This window comes from Pelophylax lessonae (genome assembly GCF_965119305.1).
Source record: "Pelophylax lessonae genome assembly, chromosome: 6".
Lineage (NCBI taxonomy): Eukaryota > Metazoa > Chordata > Amphibia > Anura > Ranidae > Pelophylax > Pelophylax lessonae.
This window is the reverse complement of record NC_138773.1, coordinates 213,474,569-213,497,902: the sequence shown is the minus strand read 5'-3', so window position 1 is coordinate 213,497,902 and position 23,334 is coordinate 213,474,569. Positions and strand designations below refer to the sequence as shown.

The following is a 23,334-nucleotide window of genomic DNA, read 5'->3' as shown; positions in this document are numbered from 1 at the left end:
AGTTTGGTGTCCTGCAAGTAGCTGTGCCTGTCTCTCAGAAAGGGGCATATCGCCTAAACGGATTTTAACCCCTTGTCTGCTGAAACGGTCCGTTACAGGGGTCACCGGGTGTAACAGGAGTTCGGGGTCACCAGGTGTGCCATGAGGAATTTGGGTCCCTGGGTTTACCATGGGGGATTGGGGTCCCCAAGTGTGACACAGAGGAACATCAGGGTCCCAAGGTGTGACATGGAGGAACATCAGGGTCCCCAACTGTGACATGGAAAAACATCAGGGTCTGACATAGAGGAGAATTGGGGTCACTGAGTATGACAACATGACATGGAGGAACACGGGGGGTCCCTGGGTGTGACATGGAGGAACATCAGGGTCAGTGGGTATGACAGCATGACATGGAGGAATATTGGGGTCCAAGGGTGTGACATGGAAAAACATAAAAGTCCCTGGGTGTGACACGGAGGGACATTAGGGTCCCTGAGTGTGACATGGAGGAATATGGGGGGGTCACTGGGTATGAAAGCATAACATGGAGGAACCATCGGATCAGGGTTACTGGGTATGACATAGAGGAGTTTTTAACCCCTTCCCTTTTTTTGGGGGGGCGCAAGTAGCTGGTCTTGCCTAGGGCGTAAATAGTCTAGCACCGGCCCTGGATGTAGTGTCTAAATAAAGTGACAATCATAAAGCAAAACAGTCCAAAGTGGGTACATGTAACACCAAAAATAGTCCAGATGGATCAAAAAATGATAAATAAAAATGATAATGCCACCATTCAAGAGAAAAGAAGTGTAAAGCAGTGATGTCAAAACAAATAAACTGGCTGCTGATACAGCAGCATAGATGCCTTAAGACACAAGTGGAAATCCCTCTGGAAATGACACAGTGGAACACCCCCGCAGATCGCTCTGACCAGAGTCCAGCTGAGAATAAGTAAGCTCACCAGGAACCCAGAAGGAATTATCTAGTGTAGTAGGTTTTATTGTACAGAGGTTAAAACAGCATAAGAGCAAAAAATGAAGATAAAAACTCACATGGGCAGCCGCTGGTGACCCTGAATCGCACAGCAGCAAGACGTCAGTGCCAAGTGTCCCGTCCCAAACAGTGCAACCTAACTTTTATATACAGGCCCTGTCTAACCACAGGCCTGGAGAGCATCAACTACATTCTTCCTGGCACTGGGGCCCATTTCCTCGCTGTGGGCAATGGACAATAGAAACCACAGGCAATCATAGTCTCATCAAAGTAGTGCAGGAACCTTTTTACCCTTGAGTCGCATTGATTGGAACTGCCACTATTGATATACATGTGTATTTACTTGTCATGCGACTATATTTGTCACAAGTTGCAGCAGTGTGAACCAGGGCTAAAGTAGAACTATCACTTCCCATAAAAAGAAAATATATACAGCCAGTGAGATTCACCTAATGCAGTTTCCTGTGATGGTGTCACAACAATGCTGCACTGCTCCTGAATTCAGAGCGGCGTTGCCACCTTCATGTAAACTGTGTCTGCTTGCAATGCAGTGGGATGAAAAAATGTTGCAGGGGGTATCGGCATTGATTCACAAGCCTGTAATCTGTCAGGCAATGCTTGACCACATCTAGTCCTGCCCATTGCTTATTGGATTGACAGAACTGCCTCTTTTGTTAAACACCTTCCTACTGGGAGCTGCAGTGTCTGGGAGGTGTGCGTGTGAGACACAAATGAAGGGGGATTTGACTCAGTCAGGAAAAGTAAAAGAAGCTCAGCTGGGCTTCTGCATTGCATAGTAACTGGATTTGGTACTTGTTTAGTCATACAGCAATCCTGAATTGATGTATACTTTATACACTAATGCTTAAAGCCCAACTTTTGGAAAAGTACAAATGCTGTAGGGCTTTCCCTACACTGCATATATTAATTGCTCGTTTAGATCTAGAGAATGTGAAAAGCAGTTTTACTTACCTGATCCTCTTTCCTCTGGCAGACAGCATTCCCCTGTGTTACACCTGGTAGTTTGGGTGGGTGGCCGACAGTGATAAAAAAGCAGGTTAAGTCATCTGTTTTTACCACCCCCCAAACGCCCATCTGAAAGACACCTAAGGCTGGTTCTTGGTGCTTGAAACTTACATACAAGTAAAACATTGGTACATGTATTAATGAACTGGATTCAATCCAACTCTGAACTTTTATTATAGAATAGAATTAGCCTTTAAGAACTACGGAGAAAGTCTCCAACTTGTGCTTATAGGACTTGCTCACAACTGATATGCTTACAACTAAGCGTAGAATCCTTGGATTTAAATCAGGCTGGGTCAGTGCACCTGTTCAACAGAAGGTGTGCATGGCAATCATTTTAAAACAGGGATCCTCAAACTTCGGCCCTCCAGCTGTTACGGAGCTACACATCCCATGAGGCATTGTAAAACTCAGACTAGGCATGATGGGAATTGTAGTTCCTAAACAACTGGAGGGCCATAGTTTGAAGGCCCCTGTTATATTTACATCTATGTATGATTTGAGTATTTTAGCTAATTACCTAAATGTTTTTTTAAATATAATGCTTTTTTTTTTGGACTGGTATCATTTTGTCTGCCTTTCAGCATGCATCTGTGAATTTGCTATTAGTTTGCAGTGTGAGTTATTTTCACAAATCCTTCATAAATAGATTAATACCCACCTCTAAAATTAATTAGAAAAAACAGCTGGTGGATTTACAATTAAATGAATGGCATAAGGGCAAAATGATAAAACCATGTTGTTAACTATTTGCACCCACTGTAGAATCTTGTATGTTGCCATTGTGCATGGAATGACAGGTATCTTCTGTTTGTTCAAAATTAATCAAAGATTGAAGCATCTTTATCAGTCTGACTACTAGTTCCCAGGTTAATACTGTATATTCTGTATATTCATTTTGTTATTATAGACTACCGATAAATGGCAAAGATTTTAAAGCCCATTTTCCTTCTCAACCCCCTTCCACCCAAATGTTTTTTTTTTTTTAAACCCCTCTAACAAGGTTTGCTTCTCACCCAAGTTCACTGTTATGTCCTCTTTTGGGAATGAAGAACAGTGATTTGTTAATGCAGTCTGGGGCTGCTCCTCGTTGTGTCATGACCATATTACTGCTGGCGTCTTCAGGACCTGTTGAGAACCCAACTAATTAAAAGCCAATGGGGAATCTCCATGTCATCAGGAAGCCATTTGGACAACCAAAGCAGGACCGTCCTCCATTGCAGTCAGGAAGGCCTGGGACTCTGTGTGTTACACTATCAATTTAAAAAAATTGCTGCAGCAATTATTTGGGGGGGGGCTCAACTGGCCAGACTTAAAAACGTGACCCTCTACTAACCATAGAATCTTTTTTTTTTTTTTTTAACCATAGAATCTTTTATTAATAAACCACAGTGCTTTTTTAGGGAATGTATAGTACTGTATTTGAATATATTTAATATGTTCAGCAGTAGAGCACTTATATATGAAATATTTAAAGCTAGGTAAATATTGCTCAGTATTTCATATTTATTACAGTGGAGTGGTTCTCAACAGTGCTTTACATCTTTTCTGTTAAGACAGTTTTATTTGATCTCCACTGTTCAGCTCTATTCATACACTCATAGAGCTGAAGGAGTCAGAACACCTACCGTTCTTCCTATCCGCATGGATCATAAATAAGAAAAAAGACCAAAAATGATTTACATACCTCCGTATTAACATTTACTTCCAAAATGAAGATTGCATATAAGTAACATAAAAAAAAAGGTTTGTAAACCTATAAAATAATAAAAATGACTAAAAATCATAATACTATTTTCCATTTTGACAAGGGACTTCTGCATCATGGAAGAGTTATTTGACACATAAATCCATTAGAAATCCTTTTATTGCAAATGGTAATGGAAAATACAATAGAAAAGGCCATTTATTTTAAATTGTGCATTACATATCCAGAGTTTTATTTAAATTATTTTTTTAGCATCCATTACAAACAGATGTTTGTTACCCACATTTTTTTTTTTTTTTAATGCTAACACAGTATGACTTTCTGTAATGACAATAGAAGATTAATTTTAGAGATTGTCTGCTGGTGAAGTGTCAGTGGCCACATAAGGCTACTTATGGATACTATAAGGCTTTGATTTCAGAGTCACAAATAGTTGTCAGCTGTTTCTGTTTTAAAGGTTTGACCCTGGATATGTCTTTGTTGATCAATTTATAAAGTTTCCTTTTCTGTGTTAAATTTAGTTTTACCTTTCCTTTTTATATGTTAAGGACTTTTCAAAATGTTCATGCTTCATACCGGGTCACCAACCTTAAAAAATGTAGGAAAAAGCTGTGAAAAACCAAGTATTTAAAATGTTTACTTGTAGTGTTTTTTCTTAGAGTGTCTACTTACTCTCTGTGCCACTTTAAACCTAAAAACAAAAATATAACATTTTGCAGCTTACTGATCCTAAAATGTGGTGTCTGCATTTGTTTTCTATTTTTAGCCTTTTTTCCTTTATTTTCACCCGGTGATGTGGCCAGAAACACACTTCAGTCTTAAGCCTCGTACACACGCAACGATTATCGGCCGACCGATCGGCCGTCTTTTGTCCATAGTGGTGTTTTGTTGGTTGGAATGTGCCTAGACTGCACACGAATTTTCTCGCCCGACAAAATTCTACTTCAGAAGTGATGTCATGTTTTGGGTTGCTTTCTTTGTGTTCTTTCTTCTCTGAGCATGCCTAGTCTTGCTCATTAGATTTTTCCCTGTCGAAATCTGTACTGACTGCACGAAAATCGGCCGTGTTTTGACGGCGGACAAAAATTTTATAGCCTGCACACCAGATTTTTTTCGGCCGAAAAGTCAGAGTCGGTTGTCGGAAGCATCATACTAACAAGCCGAAAATCGGCAGATCGGTCGTTGGACGAAAATTCCCTGCGGATTTTCGACGCGTGTGTACGAGGCTTAAGTCTGGATATGGGTGAGCAATGGGGATGTCATTGGAAAGCATCACTATCTGGAAAGGTTATTGTTAGATGGAATAATGGATATAGAGGGACTTTACATAGGTGACTAACAAATGAAAGCAAAAATTGAAGCAGCTAATACTTTTTAAGCAGTTAAAGAAAAATGTGTTTTCTTTTGGAATAAAGGTTTTGCATATGTTCATAAAAGCTGACCATTGTAAAAACCCCTCTCAGTGTTAAAAGGCCTCAACCTTCCAACTGCCACACTAGTTGATTAGCTTGGCTTGGTAAAGGAAGTTGAAAGCAACAGACTTTCTGGCAGGATCACTAAGTGTACTGTAAATAAAGGAAAAAACAAATATTAAAACAAATGCAGCTACCACAGGTAAGGTTTGGTAAGCTGCAATATATTTTATTTTTGCTTTTGATTTTAAATATACATTAACTGCTCTACCTCTCACCTCACTTCACTTCACCTCTCTCACCTCTCTATATAACCTTTATATAGCTGCTGGGGGAATAATCAAAGGGGAATACTATAGAGCAGTGGTCTTCAAACTGTGGCCGGGGGGCCAAATTCAGCCCTTTGCTTGCTTGCTCATTGGGGCACAATTTCATACACTGATCGCAACAATGGGGCCAAATTCCACTTACTGACACCAATGAAGGGGCACAATTCCTCCCAACTGGCACCAATGATGGGGCATAATTTCTCCCAACGACATAACAATGGGGGCCCAATGACTACAATCAGACAATTCCTCCCAATCACACCGACAATGGGATCCAATGACACCAATGATAGAACACAGTGCCTCCCAATGACAGCAATAATGGGACACAATATCTCCCAATGATATCAAAGATGGGACACCAAATATGGGGCATTGTTTTCTTCCAATTACATCAGGACCTTTTCTTCTCACAATGGCCACAGTCTGGCCCCTCTGAAGTCTTAAGGACAGTAAACTGGCCCTTTGTTTGGAAAGTTTGGAGACCCTGCTATAGACTGTCACTTGAGACTTAAAGAGGATGCAGACATCACATCCAAAATGGTTGTGTCCAGTGTTATTTTGTTGGTGCCACCTGGGTCTTTTCTACACACTCCCAGTTGCCGGGAGTGTGTGTGTACTTATTTAGCCAATTGTTGGCTTTCTTGTGGAAGGGATTCAGGCAATGAGAGCGGCCCATGTGTACAAGATCTGCTGTATGTTATTAAGATTGTTAATGTGTGTTCAAGTTTCAATAGGATCTATAAGGAACCAAACTGAGGAAAGGGGCCACAGCAAGGAAAGAGTTAATGATACACCTGACCAACACACTCCACTGAAGGGCCCCAAGGTGACTGTGCTCAGGGGCCACAAAGTAGACCAGGGAAGGCATGAGGTGGGTGTGAGAACCCCAGGGGCAACTGTGCTCAGGAGCCAAGGGAGTGAGGAGAAGGTAAGGGGTAATGAAGCGTCAAGCAGAGGAGGGTCCTTAGAGTTCTGCTTGGGGGTTCAAGGATATCTAGAGGCAAGAAGGGGTTCATGATACACCAGGCTTAGTATCTCCAGTGAGGGGTCCCTGGGTGACTCTGTTTAAGGGTCATTTGAGGAACAGTTGAAGGCCGGGGTACATGGGAGTTGTAAAGAAGACTCTGGGGCAACAGAGCGAGCAAGGCTTTGTAAAGTGTTAATGGGTCCCAGTAAAGGGCTCTTGACAGCTTTGCTCATGGGCAACAATGCACATATGAAGGATGTTTTCACATCTGAGCCATGTCCCAGGAGATCCACCTCACTGCACTCTGCTCTCCTTTTTTATGGTACACTGCATTTGGCAGGCAACTCCAACTCTTCTGTGACTGTTGGTGGATTGCAGGGGAGGAGTTAGCTTAGCCTCTCTCCTAGTATTGAATAAAAGAACAAGGTAACACTAGCAGGGCTACCATCTGTGTTCATTATAATTGGAACCACTAGTGCTAAGTAGGTAAAAAAAAAAAAATAATTATCACTAGATTAAGTTTGTGTGCAACTGTTGGTGATAATCAGACATTTTATTACTATATCAGTGGTGGACAGCCCATACACTTGTAGGGGGCCCAGGCATCCTGAGGGGTCCAGCCACCTGGCAGAGAAGGTAGGGGCGGGTGGAGGAAGCTTCATGGCTGCACTGGCTTTTTATATAGGTGCATTACAGAAGAGTCGGCAGCTGCTGCTGCTCTGTGTTATTGAGCTCACATCAGGCTCATTACTGTCCCCTCTGGCTGCCTCCTGCATGTGCACTCCTCATGTGTGAGCTGCCTATACTGTATTCTGGACTGGGATCGGCTCCAACTTCTCTCTGTGTCTCAGCGACGTAACATGTGTCAGCTTTGTGTAAGCAAGATTTGGGACTAGGTAGACATCCTGTACAAGTAGGGGCTGTGTGTACATGTAAAGTGTGTACAGGTGTGGGGGGGGGGGTAAGTGTGTACAGGTGTGAGGGGGCTGTGTGTGTACAGGTTTGAGGGGGGTGAGTGTACAGGTGTGTGGAGGGCCTGAGTGTGTACAGGTGTGAGGGGGGCTGAATGCATACAGGTGTGTGGGGGGGCTGAGTGCATACAGGTGTGCTGGTAGCTGTGTATGTACAGGTGTGGGAGGGGCTCTAAGTGTGCACAGATGTAGGGGGGCTGAGAATGAACAGGTTTGAGGGGGGCTGTGTGTGTACAGGTGTGGGGTGGCTGTGTATGTACAGGTGTGAGGGGGGCTAAGTGTGTACAGTTGTGGGGGGGCTGACTGCATACAGTTGTGAAGGGGGGATGAGTACTCACAGGTAGGAGGGGTGCTGAGTGTGTACAGGTGTGGGAGTGCTGAGTGTGCAAAGGTGCTGGATTGGGCAATATCTTTGCTGGATTGGGCCATCCCTTTGCTGGATTGGGCTTCCTCTTTGCTTGATTGGGATGTCTATTTGCTGAATATATATATATATATATATATTTTAGTTTCAGAGGTTCTTTTTGCTTTCCTAGATCAGCTAGGGGAAGAAAGATGGGGGGGGGGGGCATTGAAAAGGTAGTGCAGTTAGGGTTAATGTAGGGTCCTGCTCAAGAGAGTCTACCTTTGTCGTGGTGGCAAGCTTCATACTTTTTGGCCAAAAATATGATTCCTTACTGTTAAATCTTGAAAGTACTGCTGTTTTGGAAAACACTTTTCATTTTCATATATTAAGTTGTAAGAGTGGTAGAAAATGGGTGCACTGAAGGACTTAGTGGGATGGCCAGTGGGCGGATTCGGTGGGATGGCCAGTGGGCAGGCCCTGGGGAATGCTGGTGGTCAGGCCCGGGAGGGAGAGGTGCCCAGGTCTAAAGCTCACTTTCTGTATCTCCTATGTCCACTCCGGCTCATCCCCAGGTGACGTCATCTATGATGAAACACGTAGGGTGGGGTCTACGACGGTGACTTTATCACGTTATTCTTCTCCGATTGGTCTGTATTCAATCCTAGTCCGGAGGGAAGGCCGGAGCAATGCTGCATACTCTGCATCTGCCGTATTTGAATACATGTTGTTTTAACATTAGAATCCTGTAAATGTTTCTTTTACCCTTGCCATACAAAGCAGTTTTAACATACTGCATGATGGAGCAATATGAGCTACTTATGATTGGAGTATTTTGACCACCTGTGATTCAGTGGTCAATAATATATGGTAAGCAGTTTCTACTATTTGTCTGGCATGTGGAACACGGTTTCTCTTTGCTGCAAATCTGGTTCAGCTTTACAGCTTTTCTGCACTTGTCTGTTATCTGCCATGGAGCACAGAAGAGAACTGTTTTTGTGAAGACTGTAGACTTCTTTACTATATGGACATTCTCTTTTTGTTTTTCAATTTTTGGTATTATTTGTGTACACTTTTTCATCACTATCTCACCATTTGTGTATACAGTAAACTCCCGCTCCATCGCGGTTCAGTTTTTGCGGTCCCGGTATATTGCGTTTTTTTCTGTAATGTTATTTTACTATATAAATCATAAAAAAATTTAATATTTTTGTGTTTTCCATAGCTCTTGCTATGTCTCTCAGTATCTTTTATGTGTTTAAATTAGTTTCTATTGTTTTAAAAGTGTGTTTAAATACCTTAAAATGCTTTTAAAAGTACAGTGACAGTAAAAAAAAACATGCCTACAATGCATTTTAATAGGGTTTTTCTATTTCGCGGATTTTCACTTTTCTCGGCTGGGTCTGGAACGTAACCCCCGCAATGGAGGGGGGTTTACTGTACTTATATACCATTTACAAGGGTATATATAAATCCAATTACTCTTTTATTGATTGTTTGATATGGATAGGGGTGAGATGATATGATTGAGGTTTATCCCTCTCATATTTTTCTATATTTTTATTGGTTTTCACTATTTTAATGCTGTGCTGTATTTAGAATATCACTTCCTGTATCTGCAAATTCTGAAACTTAGGGTAAGCTGTGATTCCTGGACATGGCCCCAGGAGTTTGACTATCCTGCCAAATCCAGGACAGTTGCTAAGTACGGTAATGGCATATTATAGTCAAATACTAATATAATCCATCCCGTTTTTTGACTATATTCTTTGACTAAAGTGAACTGCCTGTTATACCAGAAGTAAAAGTGTGCCTTTTGACATTTTCATTGTTATATTTCAGACATTTGGAGCTTCTGACTGGGAGTTTTTCCGAATACAAGATCACTTCTTCCTGGCTGTAGCCAACAGCCACAATTACACTGTAGGAATAAAGACACAAAAACCAGAGGAATATGCCATTAATTCTGTCATATACAAGCTGAATATCACCGCACAGCAGTTTGTAAAGTTTCAGGATGTTCTCACCTACAGGTAACGCTCTATTATGTAGCCGCTATTGTACCCATAGGCATCAAAGCCTTGTCACATACGGAGTTTCTGCATTACTTTTCTGAGGTGCCTGGAATGATCTTTTCACTAATGTTCTTATAATCACTGTGTTGAATCCGAACAGAGCACCTCTTGAAGAAAATATGTTTTATTATATATTCCCCTATTTACTTACCTCAAATATCAGGAAAGCAGGCTGCTTGTGTCAATGTGCCATGCAGTGAACTGATTATGACAAGCCTCCTGTGAAATATCCCTCAATGCCTTAGGTACATAGGCGATCAGAGGGGTTACTAACACAACATGAGGGTTTCCAAATGAGGTCAAGGCTATTACGTGCACCTCTTATCAGAGCAGACAAACTACACTTCTGACTTCTTCCATACATCAGTCCTAAGCAAAATGTGATTTTAGGTGGCTCGACCACCTACTAGTGTTCCAGGAAATTAAAGTGCAGGAAAAACCCTCATTTTTACAGTTTGGGAACTACATAAGTCAGAGTAAGCACACTGGTTACTTTTGTTAATAAAATAAAATGAAACCCTATTAAATGCCTGGTGATTCTACCAGTTTGATGTGCCTCCATGACCACCCCTAATATGGAAGCATATTCCTTTTTTATCCCTGCTTCCTTTAATGGGACCTACAGGATGCAATGCTGATGCGTGATGTTCCGGTACATAGCTGCCAACAGTCCCGATTTTTCCTGGGACATTCACGATTTTCAGACCCATGTCCTGGTCTGTCCGTGACCCGAGAAAAAACACAGGAATTTGGCTTTGTCCCGGTGTTCCCTGGGCAACCTGTCAAGTCACTGTGATAGCTGAAGATTCCAGCTGGGAAAATATAGCCGCGGGATATCCCTCAAACTAGCAGGTCACTTCCTTGTGTGCAGTGGAGAGGGGAGGGGCCTCTGACCAGAGCAGCTAATCGGCTTCTCTCTTCAGTGTACAAGCAAAGCAATTCACTTCTACACTGAAGCCGATTAGCTTCCCAGGTCGGAGGCCCCTCCTGTCTCCACTGTACACATGGAATACATCTGTTAACCGGAGGGAGATCCTGCGCGGGCACCACAGAGCTGCCGTCTGCCCCCCTCTCAATTCTGAGCTGACAGCCAGGTGCAGGGGGAGATGCTGCCAGCACCACAGTTGCAGGTCAGTGTCCATGGTGTGCTCTGATAGACATTTTGTGTGTTGGGGGGCAGGAGTACAGTGCTTGGTTGGAGGTGCACATCAAGTCCTGTACCATGTCCGCACCCTCTCTGACCTTCTCCTGTACCATGTCTGCACCCTCTCTGTCTGTTCCTGTACCATGTCCGCACCCTCTCGGACTGTCTCCTGTACCATGTCCGCACCCTCTCTGACCATCTCCTGTACCATGTCCGCACTCTCTCTGATCATCTCCTGTACCGTGTCCGCACCCTCTCTGACCATCTCCTGTACCATGTCCGCACTCTCTCTGATCATCTCCTGTACCATGCCCGCACCCTCTCTGACCATCTCCTGTACCACTTCCACACCCTCTCTTACCGTCTCCTGTACCATGTCCGCACATTCTCTGACAGTCTTCTGTACCATGTCCACACATTCTCTGACCGTCTCCTCTACCATTTCCACACCCTCTCTGACTGTCTCCTGTACCTTGTCGGCACCATCTCTAACCGACTCCTGTACCATGTCCACACCCTCTCTGACTTTCTCCTATACCTTGTCTTCACCCTCACTTTTGGTTCAATAGACTTCAATGGAAAAACTGCAGAAAAGCATGTAGTGGGTTTTACTTAGTTTTTTCCCCAATTTGCACTTTTTAATCTTCCCAACAACAAATTTGCGGAAAAAAAAGCATAAAAAACACAAATTGAGGCAAAAACTCAGCAACATTTTTGGCAAAATGATGGATGAAAAACAGACATCAATGCATCTCTATAGAAAAACGGGTGTAAATGGATGGGCATCCATGTACATCCGATTCCATCAACATCCGTTGTTTGGAACTGATCAAAGCCCTAAAAACCAATGTAAACAGACAAATGGTCCGTTTTTGCATAAAAGAAATTGGCTCCGGGACTCAGGCGGTTAAGGACTCTAGCTGGCAGATGTAAAAAAACTGAGGAAAAACAGGTGAAAACTGATGACAATGATAAAAAACTGATGAAAACTGATTTAAACTTCATCCGTTTTTTTCTTTGAAAAAACGTGACTGAACTGATGAAACTAATGGTCCGCATGTGTAAAAGAAGTCTTAGGCTCAGTTCACACCTGGGAAATTTGAATCGTGGGTGGAATTGCCGCGATTCTGCCCGCAATTACAAATCGTGGAAAATCGCAGAGAGCATGTGTGATGCCATAACTTCTTTGTAGCACCCCAATCTTGCTGCATCTTTGCCACGATTGTCACACGATAAATTGCTGCAAATCTGATGCTTAAAAGAAGCTCCTGCTCCTTTTTGAGCGACAAGCGTCGCTCGTTGCGATTTGCAGTGTTTGCAGCATGATTTCGTGTGCAACAATCACAGCAAAATTGCAGCATGATTGGGATGCAATTAAGAAGCAATGGCATTGCACCTGCGTCCCATGATTTGCCACGATTTGGAATTGCAGGCAGAATCATGGCAGTTCCGTCCGCAATTCAAATCGCCCTGGTGTGAACGGAGCCTTAGGCTGCATTCACACTTCGGTGTTCTGAATCACGGGCATATTTGCTGCGATTCTGCCTGTGATTTTTAAAGCGCCAAGGTGTGAATGACAAATCGCAGAACGCACTTTTGAGATGCATTCATTTGAATGGCACCTAAGTTGCGGTGTAGTTCTCCCGCGATTGTTGGACAATAAATTGCGCTGCAATCGTAGGTAACCTGCATCGCGTGAAGCAAGCCGCCCAAAAAAAGTTCAGGGGCTACTTTTGGGCGACATGCTTCATGCGATGTGGGTTGCGTGAATTATCACGTGACAATTGCGACAGAAACGCACCGTGATTTTAGGTGCCATTCAAATGAACGGCATCTCAAATGTGCATTCTGTGATTCGTCATTCACACCTCGGCGCTTTGAAATCATAGGTAGAATCACGGCAAATCTGCCCGCATCTCTAAACAACGAGGTGTGAATGCAAAGTCAGTGAGTGACCAAGGCAGATAAATATTTATAGCTTAATACAGCGTTGTTTGTCATATTAACTACTCAAGGCAAATCAACAGCAGCAGGCAAAAATATTCAATGTCCTGAGCTTCGGAGAAATCCAACGAACATGGAAAACATATAAATAAAGCTAGCTGCAAACAACAGTAATTATAACTTGGGACATTCCAGCCTAAGGCAGGGTTTCTATAGTAGGATGTACAAATGACATCATATATCACTAGGGTTACCATCTGGCCGATAAAATTGGGACTTGTTACCAATGTATTAATAGGAAAGAGACCATGAGGCTGGTATTTTTTCCAAGAAAAAGTGGAAAATCTATATATCGTAATTGCGCACATGAATCTAAATGGCTGGTGATTATATACAGTATATCTTTGTGTAGCACTACTCCCTTGGGAGCTGCTTGAAGCGGATTCCCCTGGGTTACACATAGCAACAACTTATTGATTCTTAGTACTTTAAGTGTTTAGCTCAGTCAGGAAACAGTCCAGGGGATTTGGTTTTTGATGTTTTTATTTTAGAACTTGGGATGGGAGAAGGGATGAGTGGGATACTCCAACTGGATGAGCTATGCACAACTTGAGGACTTCTAGCTATGTTGAGTGCGGCAAGGCCGCTGCTTCACCTTTCCACTATTGTGAAGTACTTGATAAGCGAACTGTATAGTGAATTACTCTTCAGGGCCCCGCTTGGCACCCCCTTTACCCTTACTCTTCAGGGTTATACTTGGCACCCCCTTTACTCTTGCTAACTGTGTGAGCTGACCTTCTATCCTCTGACTTCTCTGGAGTGGTCCCCCTACCTGGGCAGACCCCTTGACAAGCCCCCTGGTACTCATGGACACTGTTTTTCCCAGATGACTCTGCCAGCAGCAACACCGTCAGCTTTCCAGGATTCTTCAGGCTCAGCTCCACACCTGGCTCACCAGGCCGACTGCCTGTGACCACCTTCCTCAGACAGCAGGAGGAGAGACAGCCTCACCCTCCTCCTGGGACTCTGCTTCCCACCAAAGATGCCCTGTTACATGTGCCCTTGGCTTTTATGGTCAATCCCAGGATGCACTGCAGTGGTGCCCTCCCACTGGGACTGCCACAAAAGCCTGTTTGCCACTGGCCAGGTTTCCTCCACTGTCCAACATGCTCCCCTATTGGATAACATGCTCCCCTATTGGATACAGTGGGGACACTCACTCAAACCAAGTGACTCACACCTGGACACATATAACAGGCATAACTAACAGATCAGGCCCCCCTGATAAGCAGATGGAGCATAACAATACTTTTAACCTAGCACCTATCTAGGAGGGTGCTACATTTGTATGATAAATAGTAAAGTAAAAGATCGATGCTATAGCATAAAAATGAAAACCAATGTGAAATGTAAGAAATGCATAAAATATTCAAATCAATGTGAACATAATATGATATATATATTTTGCATATCATGCAAAATGAGCACAGTGATGAATTAATCCCACATGTAATTCAGCAGAAGTGAAAAAACAAATCACTAAACAAGTCACAGATATATAAAAAATATATATTCAAAAAAATCCATAAATGTTGCAAATCAAAATGGTGCAAAAAGAGAAGTAAAAATCCATTAAAAAACGTGAGCAATTATGTCCAATGACAAGGGTGTCACCAGTGTAGAATCCCAGCAACCACTATCCACCATCAAGTGCAATGGCCGCTCACCTTAACCACTCCTGAACCGAAAGGATTTGCCCCCTTAATGACCAGGCCATTTTTTGTGAATCGGCACTGCCTTATTTTAACGGAAAATTGCACGGCCGTACAGAAATATTGATCTCTTTTTTCCCCCCACAAATAGAGCTTTCTTTTGGTGGCATTTGATCCCCTGTGGGATTTTTATTTTTTGCGCTAAAAACAAAAAAAAGCACGACAATTCTGAAAAAAAAAATATATTTATTTTTTCACATTCTGCTATATAACATTCCCCATTAGACCAATTTGTATTCTGCTACATATTTTTGGTACAAAATGTATCGTGTCTACAAACTAGGGGAAAGATTTGTCATTTTTATTTATGTATTTTTTACTAGTAATGACGGTGATCTGCGATTTTTTTGTGGGACTGTGACATTGCAGCAGACAGATCAGACCCCTAACTGACATTGTTGACACTTTTGGAGGGACCAGTGACATTACTACAGTAATCAGTGCTAAAAATATGCACTGTTACTTTAATAATGACACTGGCAGGGAAGGGGTTAACCTAGGGGTGATCAAATGGTTAATTGTGAGCCTAGGGGGTGTTTTCTAACTGTGAGGGGAGGGACTTGTGAAATGAACATAGAGACCTGTGATCCTATATAGAAGGATCACAGGCGCTCTGTGATCATTTTAGAGAGAACAACGGTCAGCTGTGTTTACAACAGCAGACCATCCTTCTCTCTCAGTTGGGAGCAATCTCGGGTGCCCAGCGGCAATCGCGGCCGCCAGTCCCGTGCATCGGCATCCCCGCTGCCTAGTGGGGGCGGGAGTGCGGCGCACGCTTGCACCCCAGCGCCACTACCACGAACTGACGTACCCATACATCGATTTGTGCTGCCGAGCCAGCCTGCCGCAGTATATATGCGGCGGGCGGTCGACAAGTGGTTAAATGAAGGGGTTTTCATATGAGGAAATCCTAATCATGGGATTCACTCCGTGGTAAATGGTAATCAGCTTACAGTAGTTGGAAGTAATAATGCGTTTCCATATAAGGCAATCCTATTGGAGGGATAACTCCATGGCAAGTAGTGATCAGCTCATGAAAAAACAAATGAATATCTCCATAGTGTAGTATATAGAATAATAATTTATTAAAAAAACATAGATCACTTACAGAGTAGGGCACAAATGCAGGTGTAGTTTTCCCAAATAGGACCGAGGGGTCCCTGTATCAAACAGCGTGTCAAACACCGAACTTCCGATCTAGGCCGTAGATAGGAAGTGACGTCACCCGGCTCCTCCCTACTACTACTGCTCTATATCTTTGTAAGGCTTTTTGTTATTAGGAATTTCCTTTGAAAGTGGAATGTTTATACCTTGAATTATTGGGCTCTCAACCTATCTAAGCCTGCTTTTTTTTTGCAATGGGATCCTCACAATCCCGGAGGCTCTCTTCCACCTTCCTGACTATTTCTAAGCTGGTCATTAGAAACACCTTTTATCGGAGATTATGAAATAGCTGCTTTGATATAGGTATTGCTCATCCGTAAGCTGAGGATTTCAGTTTGCTCCTCTATTGCTAAGAATTGTAATGTGAATGAGGTATCCTGGGTGGGTAATCCATTATCTACGGGGATTTCTAAGGTGAAAAACAATCTTTTATGCGGCACGAATCTACTCATTTGTTGTCCTCAGGCATGTAACATCTTTATGGGGAGGATTTCTATGTGGCTGTGACAATAAAATTTGATCATTCTTCTCTGTGATAGACGTCTTCTGGAGCCTGGTGGCAGGCAGCCTCTCTGCTGTCTCCCAGAGCTCTAAAACAATATAATTTAGCCTTGTATACAAGGGACTGTGCAGTTGTACACTGATTAATCAACTCATCAAAGACTGCACCGGGATGTGCTGAACAATGCAGCATCTGTTACTGTCAGACAAGTGAATTACCTTATATAAAGCCTGGATTGGTTGGTAACATAAGACAGATACAATTAGTGTCTGTATAACTGCAGATTTAAAGCATATTTAGTCTTGTGGCTAACAAGAAAGTCATTAAAGATGTTGTCCATAGCAACAAATCACGTGACATTATTTTCGAATTTGCACTTATATCAGTATTATGAGTATTTTAAACCACTTCCTTACCGCGCAAGAGCCGAAAGACAGCTACAACGTGGCTCTAATTCAGGAGGGCGTCCATGGATGGGTGCGCATCTGGTGTGCTCTGTGATCGGCTGTGGGGTAAAGGGCTAATCAAAGCGGCCCTTTATTCAGCTATGTCCAATCACAGCTGATCACATTGTAAGCAGAGTTGCCGGTTATCGGCTCTCCTTTCCGCACGTGCAGTCACAGCGCAAGGAGAGTCAGTAACTGGCAATCCTGACAGGGGACATGTACACAGATAATCAGGGTACTGATCAAAGGGCATGCCTGATCACTCTAATCACCCCATGTGGTGTAGATTCCCCTGTTTTGACCCTTGATATTTCACCAAAGTCCCCTAACGAGGCTCCTAAAAAAATTGTAAGAAAAAATTATTTAAAATATAAAACTGTAAAAATAATTAAAAATTAAAACTACTGACACTGTTCACTGCCCTACTGACACCAATCTCTACCCTACTGACACCGTTCACTGATATACTGATACCGTCAGTATATATACACATGCACACACACACACACATATGTGTTTGAGGTTTGGGGTGCACACCCTAATGCAATAGGCTGTGCATACCTATGGCACTGATCATTAGTGAAGCCCCATTAGTGGTAACCAGTGCCCATCAGTGCTGCCCATCAGTGTTGCCCATCAGTACTGCATATCAGTCCCTCCTCATCAGGGCTGCCTATCGGTGATCATCAGTGCTGCCTATCAGTGTCCATCAGTGCTCCCTATCAGTGCCCTCCAGAGCCACCTATCAATACCCATCAGTTTTGCATATCAGTGCCTATTAGTGTCACCTCATCAGTGTCCACCAGTGCCACCTCATCAGTGCAGCCTATCAGTACCTATCAGTGCAGCCTATCAGTGTCCATTAGTGCCGCCGATCAGTGCCACCTCATCAGCGCCTACCAGTGTCACCTCATCAGTGCCCATCAGTGCCACCTCATCAGTGCCCTCCAGTGCAGCCTATCAGTGCCCATTAGTGAGGCCTATCAGTGCAGCCTATCAGTGCCCATCAGTACAACCTCATCAGCATACATTATGAAGGAGAAAAATTACTTATTTGTAAAATTTTATAACAGAAACTAAAAAAAAAGTTGTTTTTTTCAAAATGTTCCATATTTTTTGTTTACCAAAAAATAAAAAACCCAGTGGGGATTAAATACCACCAAAAGAAAGCTCTATGTGTATAAAAAAAATGATAACATTTTCATAGGAGTACAGTGTTGCATGACTGCACAATCGTCATTCAAAGTGCGATAGCGCTGAAAGCTAAAAATCGGCCTGGCCAGGAAGGGGGTATAAGTGCCCAGTAAGCAAGTGGTTAATCAAAGCCTTAAATGTTGTTTCTTTTTCCAGTGCTGTTGATTGGGAATTCTTTACAGTTGGAGAAGATTACTTTCTGGTTGTGGCAAATTCTTACGATGGCAATTCATTTTCCGTAAACAGTGTTATTTACAGGTGAGACTTCTACCTAATTACACCTATAAAACCGCAGATAAACACTATAAAGAATCACAAATCCTGACATCCACAATGTTTTATAATACAGAGGTCTCAGGAAAATTCACAAATGAATATAAAAGACTTTCACTAACAAGTAAAAAATGCAGGAGCTTAGTCTGAGGCAGGGCTGCAAGCCAACTATGTTAATTTGATGTATTGAAAATTTTGATTTTACATTCCTCCCAAACTCGGCTCTCTGAATGCTATGAAGTAATGTACGGAGTGATGCCAGCCTGTCCGTGCACCGTTCCTGTTACACAAAAGGCTCCAATTACTCAGCTATAATGTATGTCTTATTTGCTATAACAGCCATTATTTCAGCCACATGATTTCTATTTTCAGTTCTCATTGGCACACACCGATAAAAATAAATTGTTTTGGTAAATTGCTATAGCTTAGTGAATTGAGCCTTAAAGTATTATAAAGCCCTCTGCAATTTGTAGCTTAACATATTGAGCACAATAAAGAAAGCATTCTATAGTAAACACAATGTTAAAATTCCTACCCCGACACTTTGAAGTTAAGACTCTCAATGCTGTTAGCTCCAGCTTTAGTGTTGCTTCCCTGAACTTCCGGTCCTCACAGGAAAGAGTAAAAATGGATGCACACTATCCAACTTTTGTGGTTAGATTTCCTTCCGATTTACCTTTTCTATGTAGTGCAAGGGCCTGCCAGATTGCATACAAATTGAAAGTGTTTAGGTCTGACCTCATATTATATTGTTTTCGTAAGTCTAAAGGAAAAAGTCTTCAGAAAATCTTATAGTGTGTATGGCCCATTAGGCTGTTCAGTCATGCTGTAAATCCCAACCGCAAGAATCTACTGGTTCTTCTGGCTGGGATTGACAGCTGTGTGCACAGCTGCTGAGCCCGTACAATGCAATTAAATTTGCTGTTCGTAGAGCCAGCAAATAACTGCAGTGACTGTGGCTGGAGGCACTTTGCTTCATTGTATGTGATAACGCCAAGTGATCACCCATAGACTGGAGCTTTGGGGAGAAGACTATGGTGACGAAGGTGGCTGGAGTGGCATGTATGGTAAGTAATGGCACTTTTCCACTGCAAGTACCAGCTCGTACTGGCTCGGCTCTACTCGGCCCTGCTTGGCCCGGTTTGCTTTTCCACTGCTGGTACCGCATGGTATAGTGTCGGAACGGTTCGGTACGGTACGGTATAGGTTTGCTTTTCCACTAAAGTAGTACTAAAGTTAAGTGGGTGGGATAACAACGGGGTGGGTGGGATTCTCTGACCAATCAGTGGCTATTAGTGACTGCATGCAAAGGATTGTGGGATATGGTACCAGTTTGGTACCTGTTGGAACCACAATCGAGTAGGTACTGTTTTTTCAGAGCCGTACCGTACCGTTCGGTTCCATGCAGTGGAAAAGCAAACCTATACCGTACCGTACCGAACCGTTCCGCCATATACCATGCAGTACCGGCAGTGGAAAAGCACAAAAGCGTGCCAAACCGGTACGGTTCCATGCAGTGGAAAAGCGCCATAATACTGCCTCTTCATCTCCTCCCTAGACCTAGGGAAAATTGAACCCTTTTAATGCGTGGGGGCCCCACTTCAAGAGTAGATTTTTTTTCCAATTGCTGGAGTTGAGTTTTAGTTAACTTTCCAGTTACTGCATTAAACTGGTATTAAACCTAAGAGCACCAGGCTGTGCTCTCATGATTAGTGTGGTCAGTTTTTAATAGAAAAGCAGAGGGAATGGCAGGTACACCAGGGGTTGAACACAACGGAAGCAATAAAAAGAGAGCAGGATACGTTTTCATACAAGTACATGGCACAGCAGGCACATATCAGGGGTATATACAGAAAAAAGAGCAGCACCAATGTGAGTTATTTAGAGCACAATAATGATCATAGTCCATATAAAAAGTCCATATCAAGGGTAAACAAAAAGGTTTTCTCCACACACCAGTGAATGAAATGGAAATGTGTTGCCAAACACCACGAAAATATGAGGTAAACTGCTTACCAGATAGTGTTGACCCTCAAATGATAGAGAGGTCAACACCAGCGTATGTCGTAAGGGTATATGTTGTTCCAATGATGGCTAGAAGATATCCATCTCAATCAATGGAAATGCAGTGATATCAGAGAAGACTGTCTTACCTTCAATCGGTAACAAAATCACCTCAGGATGACAAAGAGACTACAATAGTGCACTATGTCCAGAGAAACTAGTAATTTATTGAAAGCATATGCACTTACATATAGGAGGATAAAAAAGCGTGTATACAGCATAAAATCAAGGCCTCGGCTAACAGCGTACTTCCGTCCAACATTATGTCCCTGCCATAAGCGTTTCGTCATCCAATGACGTCTTCAGAGGCGTGGTGGTCGGACGTAAGCAACACTAGTAAGATAGAAATGGCACTCGAAGAGTGCAACATCTCCTAATTTGCATTAAACTAAACAACTCAATCAGAAGATATCTAAAATAATCTTAAAAGTCATACATCTAGTTAAAATGATTATAAATAAAACAAATTAATTAAACAGCCCTCAATGACAATATAAAATCACATCATAACTCAACCAGTAGGCGAGAGCATAATGTGACAAAGCATTAGCACATAAATGTAGAAAATCATGGGTATGAAATGTTGGCTTTACATTTTCTTTAATACCGCTTTAAGTCTGAAGATATCAAATATTCGCTCAAATGAACAAAACCACAATAAACATTGTAGACCAATAGAATTATGATGACTTACTTATTAATTTTTGCATCTTTCTTTCAGGTGGCAGGGCTATGAAGGTTTTGTAGCTGTGCATTACTTACCAACGTACGGCTGTCGGGACTGGGAAGCATTTAAAACCAGTAATGGCTCTTATATCATGTATTCCAGTGCTAAGGAACCTACTTCAAGGGTGTTAAAACTGAAGACTCTCTGAGTATCTGAAGCACGTGATTCATTAGGAAAACAATCCATTCAAAAGCGCAAAGATAATTTTTACTTGATTAAGATGAAGAGGTGTAGAGCTTTGATCAATGCAATAAATGAGGTCTATATGTACCACAGAGACTTTACACTGTACTAAGATGTAGCATGGGTGGTTTGAGATGAAACCATGGCTAAGGACAGCATGTCTGCTATAAGATCAACACATATTTTAACTCTTCATTAACTATTAATGGTTGGAAGTGAAATTTCAAATTTGTCAAACAGCAGTAAGTTATTGCCTTCATTTGAGTTGAACCTTTTTTACCCATGATGTGTTGGCAAAAATCATCTCAGCCAGACTCCATCATTACACAGTCAGAATCAGTTATAAAAGTTATATGTGTATGTTTGTTAGCTCTTAAAGTGCACCTGTGCCCAGACTTTTGACATTCAACTATTTACATATTCTTACAGTGAGGGAAAAAGTATTTGACCCCCTTCTGATTTTGTAAGTTTGCCCACTGACAAAGAAATGATCAGTCTATAATTTTAATGATAGTTTTTTTTTTTTTAACAAAAAGAGACAGAATAACAACAAAAATTTCCAGAAAAATGCATTTTAAAAAAAGTTATTAATTGATTTGCATTTTAATGAGTGAAATAAGTATTTGACCCCTTCACAAAACATAACTTCGTACTTGGTGGCAAAACCCTTGTTGGTAATCACAGAGATCAGACATTTCTTGTAGTTTGCCACTAGGTTTGCATACATCTCAGGAGGGATTTTGTCCCACTCCTCTTTGCAGATCCTCATCCAAGTCATTAGGATTTTGAGGCTGGCGTTTGGTAACTCGAACCTTCAGCTCCCTCCACATATTTTCTATGGGATTAAGGTCTAGAGACTGGCTAGGCCACTCCAGGACCTTAATGTGCTTCTTCTTGAGCCACTCCTTTGTTGCCTTGGCTATGTGTTTCGGGTCATTGTCATGCTTATCGTGGCCCTTATTCAATGCCCTGGCTAAGGGAAGGAGGTTCTCATCCAAGATTTTACAGTATATGGCCCCATCCATCATCCCTTTGATGCTGTGAAAATTTCCTGTCCCCTTAGCAGAAAAACACCCTCAAAGCATAATGTTTCCACTTCCATGTTTGGAGGTGGGGATAGTGTTCTTGGGGTCATAGGCATCATTCCTCCTCCTCCAAACATGGCGAGTTGAGTTGATGCCAAAGAGCTCGTATTTGGTCTTATCTGACCATAACACTTTCACCCAGCTCTCCTCTGAATCATTCAGGTGTTCATTAGCAAACTGCAGACGGGCCTGTACATGTGCGTTCTTGAGCAGGGGGGCCTTGCGGGTGCTCCAGGATTTCAGTCCTTCATGACATATTGTGTTACCAATTGTTTTCTTGGTGACTATGGTCCCAGCTGCATTGAGATCATTGAAAAAAATTCTCCCATGTAGTTCTGGGCTGATTCCTCACCGTTCTCATGATCATTGAAACTCCACTAGGTGAGATCTTGCACGGAGTCCCAGACCGGGGGGGAGTGACAGGTATTTTGTGTTTCTACCATTTGCAAACAATCACACCAACTGTTATCACCCTCTCAACAAGCTGTGTGGCGATGGTCTTGTAGCCCATTCCAGCCTTGTGTAGGTCTACAATCTTGTCCCTGACATCCTTGGACAGCTCTTTGGTCTTGGCAATGGTGGAGAGATTAGAATCTGATTGATTGATTGATTGATTGATTGCTTCTATGGACCGGTGTCTTTTGTACAGGTAACAAGCTGACATTTGGAACATTCCCCTTAAGAGAATGCTCCTAATCTCAGCTCCATTGCAGTATAGAAGACACCTGGGAACCAGAAATCTTGCTGATTAATAGGGTATCAAATACTTATTTCACTCATTAAAATGCAAATTAATTTATAACTTTTTTGAAATGGGTTTTTCTGGATATTTTTGTTGTTATTCTGTTTCTCACTGTTAAAATAAACCTACCATTAAAATTATAGACTGATCATTTCTTTGCCAGTGGGCACATGTACAAAATCAGCAGGGGATAAAATACTTTTTTCCCTCACTGTAACAAATAGTAAAATAACTATACAACAAGCCACCCTGACCTCTCTAGCCACTTTTAATGCAAAGTTATTATTT

General features: G+C 42.3%; 1 protein-coding gene across 1 annotated transcript in view; it reads left to right on the top strand.

Moving 5' to 3' along the window:
• Positions 1-21,498, top strand: part of TSPEAR (thrombospondin type laminin G domain and EAR repeats) — a 208,808-nt gene extending 187,310 nt beyond the window's left edge. The window contains exons 10-12 of the mRNA XM_082259971.1: positions 9,574-9,764; positions 18,129-18,230; positions 21,031-21,498. Coding sequence (XP_082116097.1) covers positions 9,574-9,764; positions 18,129-18,230; positions 21,031-21,184 — 447 coding nt within the window. The 3' untranslated portion in view covers positions 21,185-21,498. The remainder of the gene's footprint in view (positions 1-9,573; positions 9,765-18,128; positions 18,231-21,030) is intronic.
• The last annotated feature ends 1,836 nt before the right edge of the window (positions 21,499-23,334 follow it).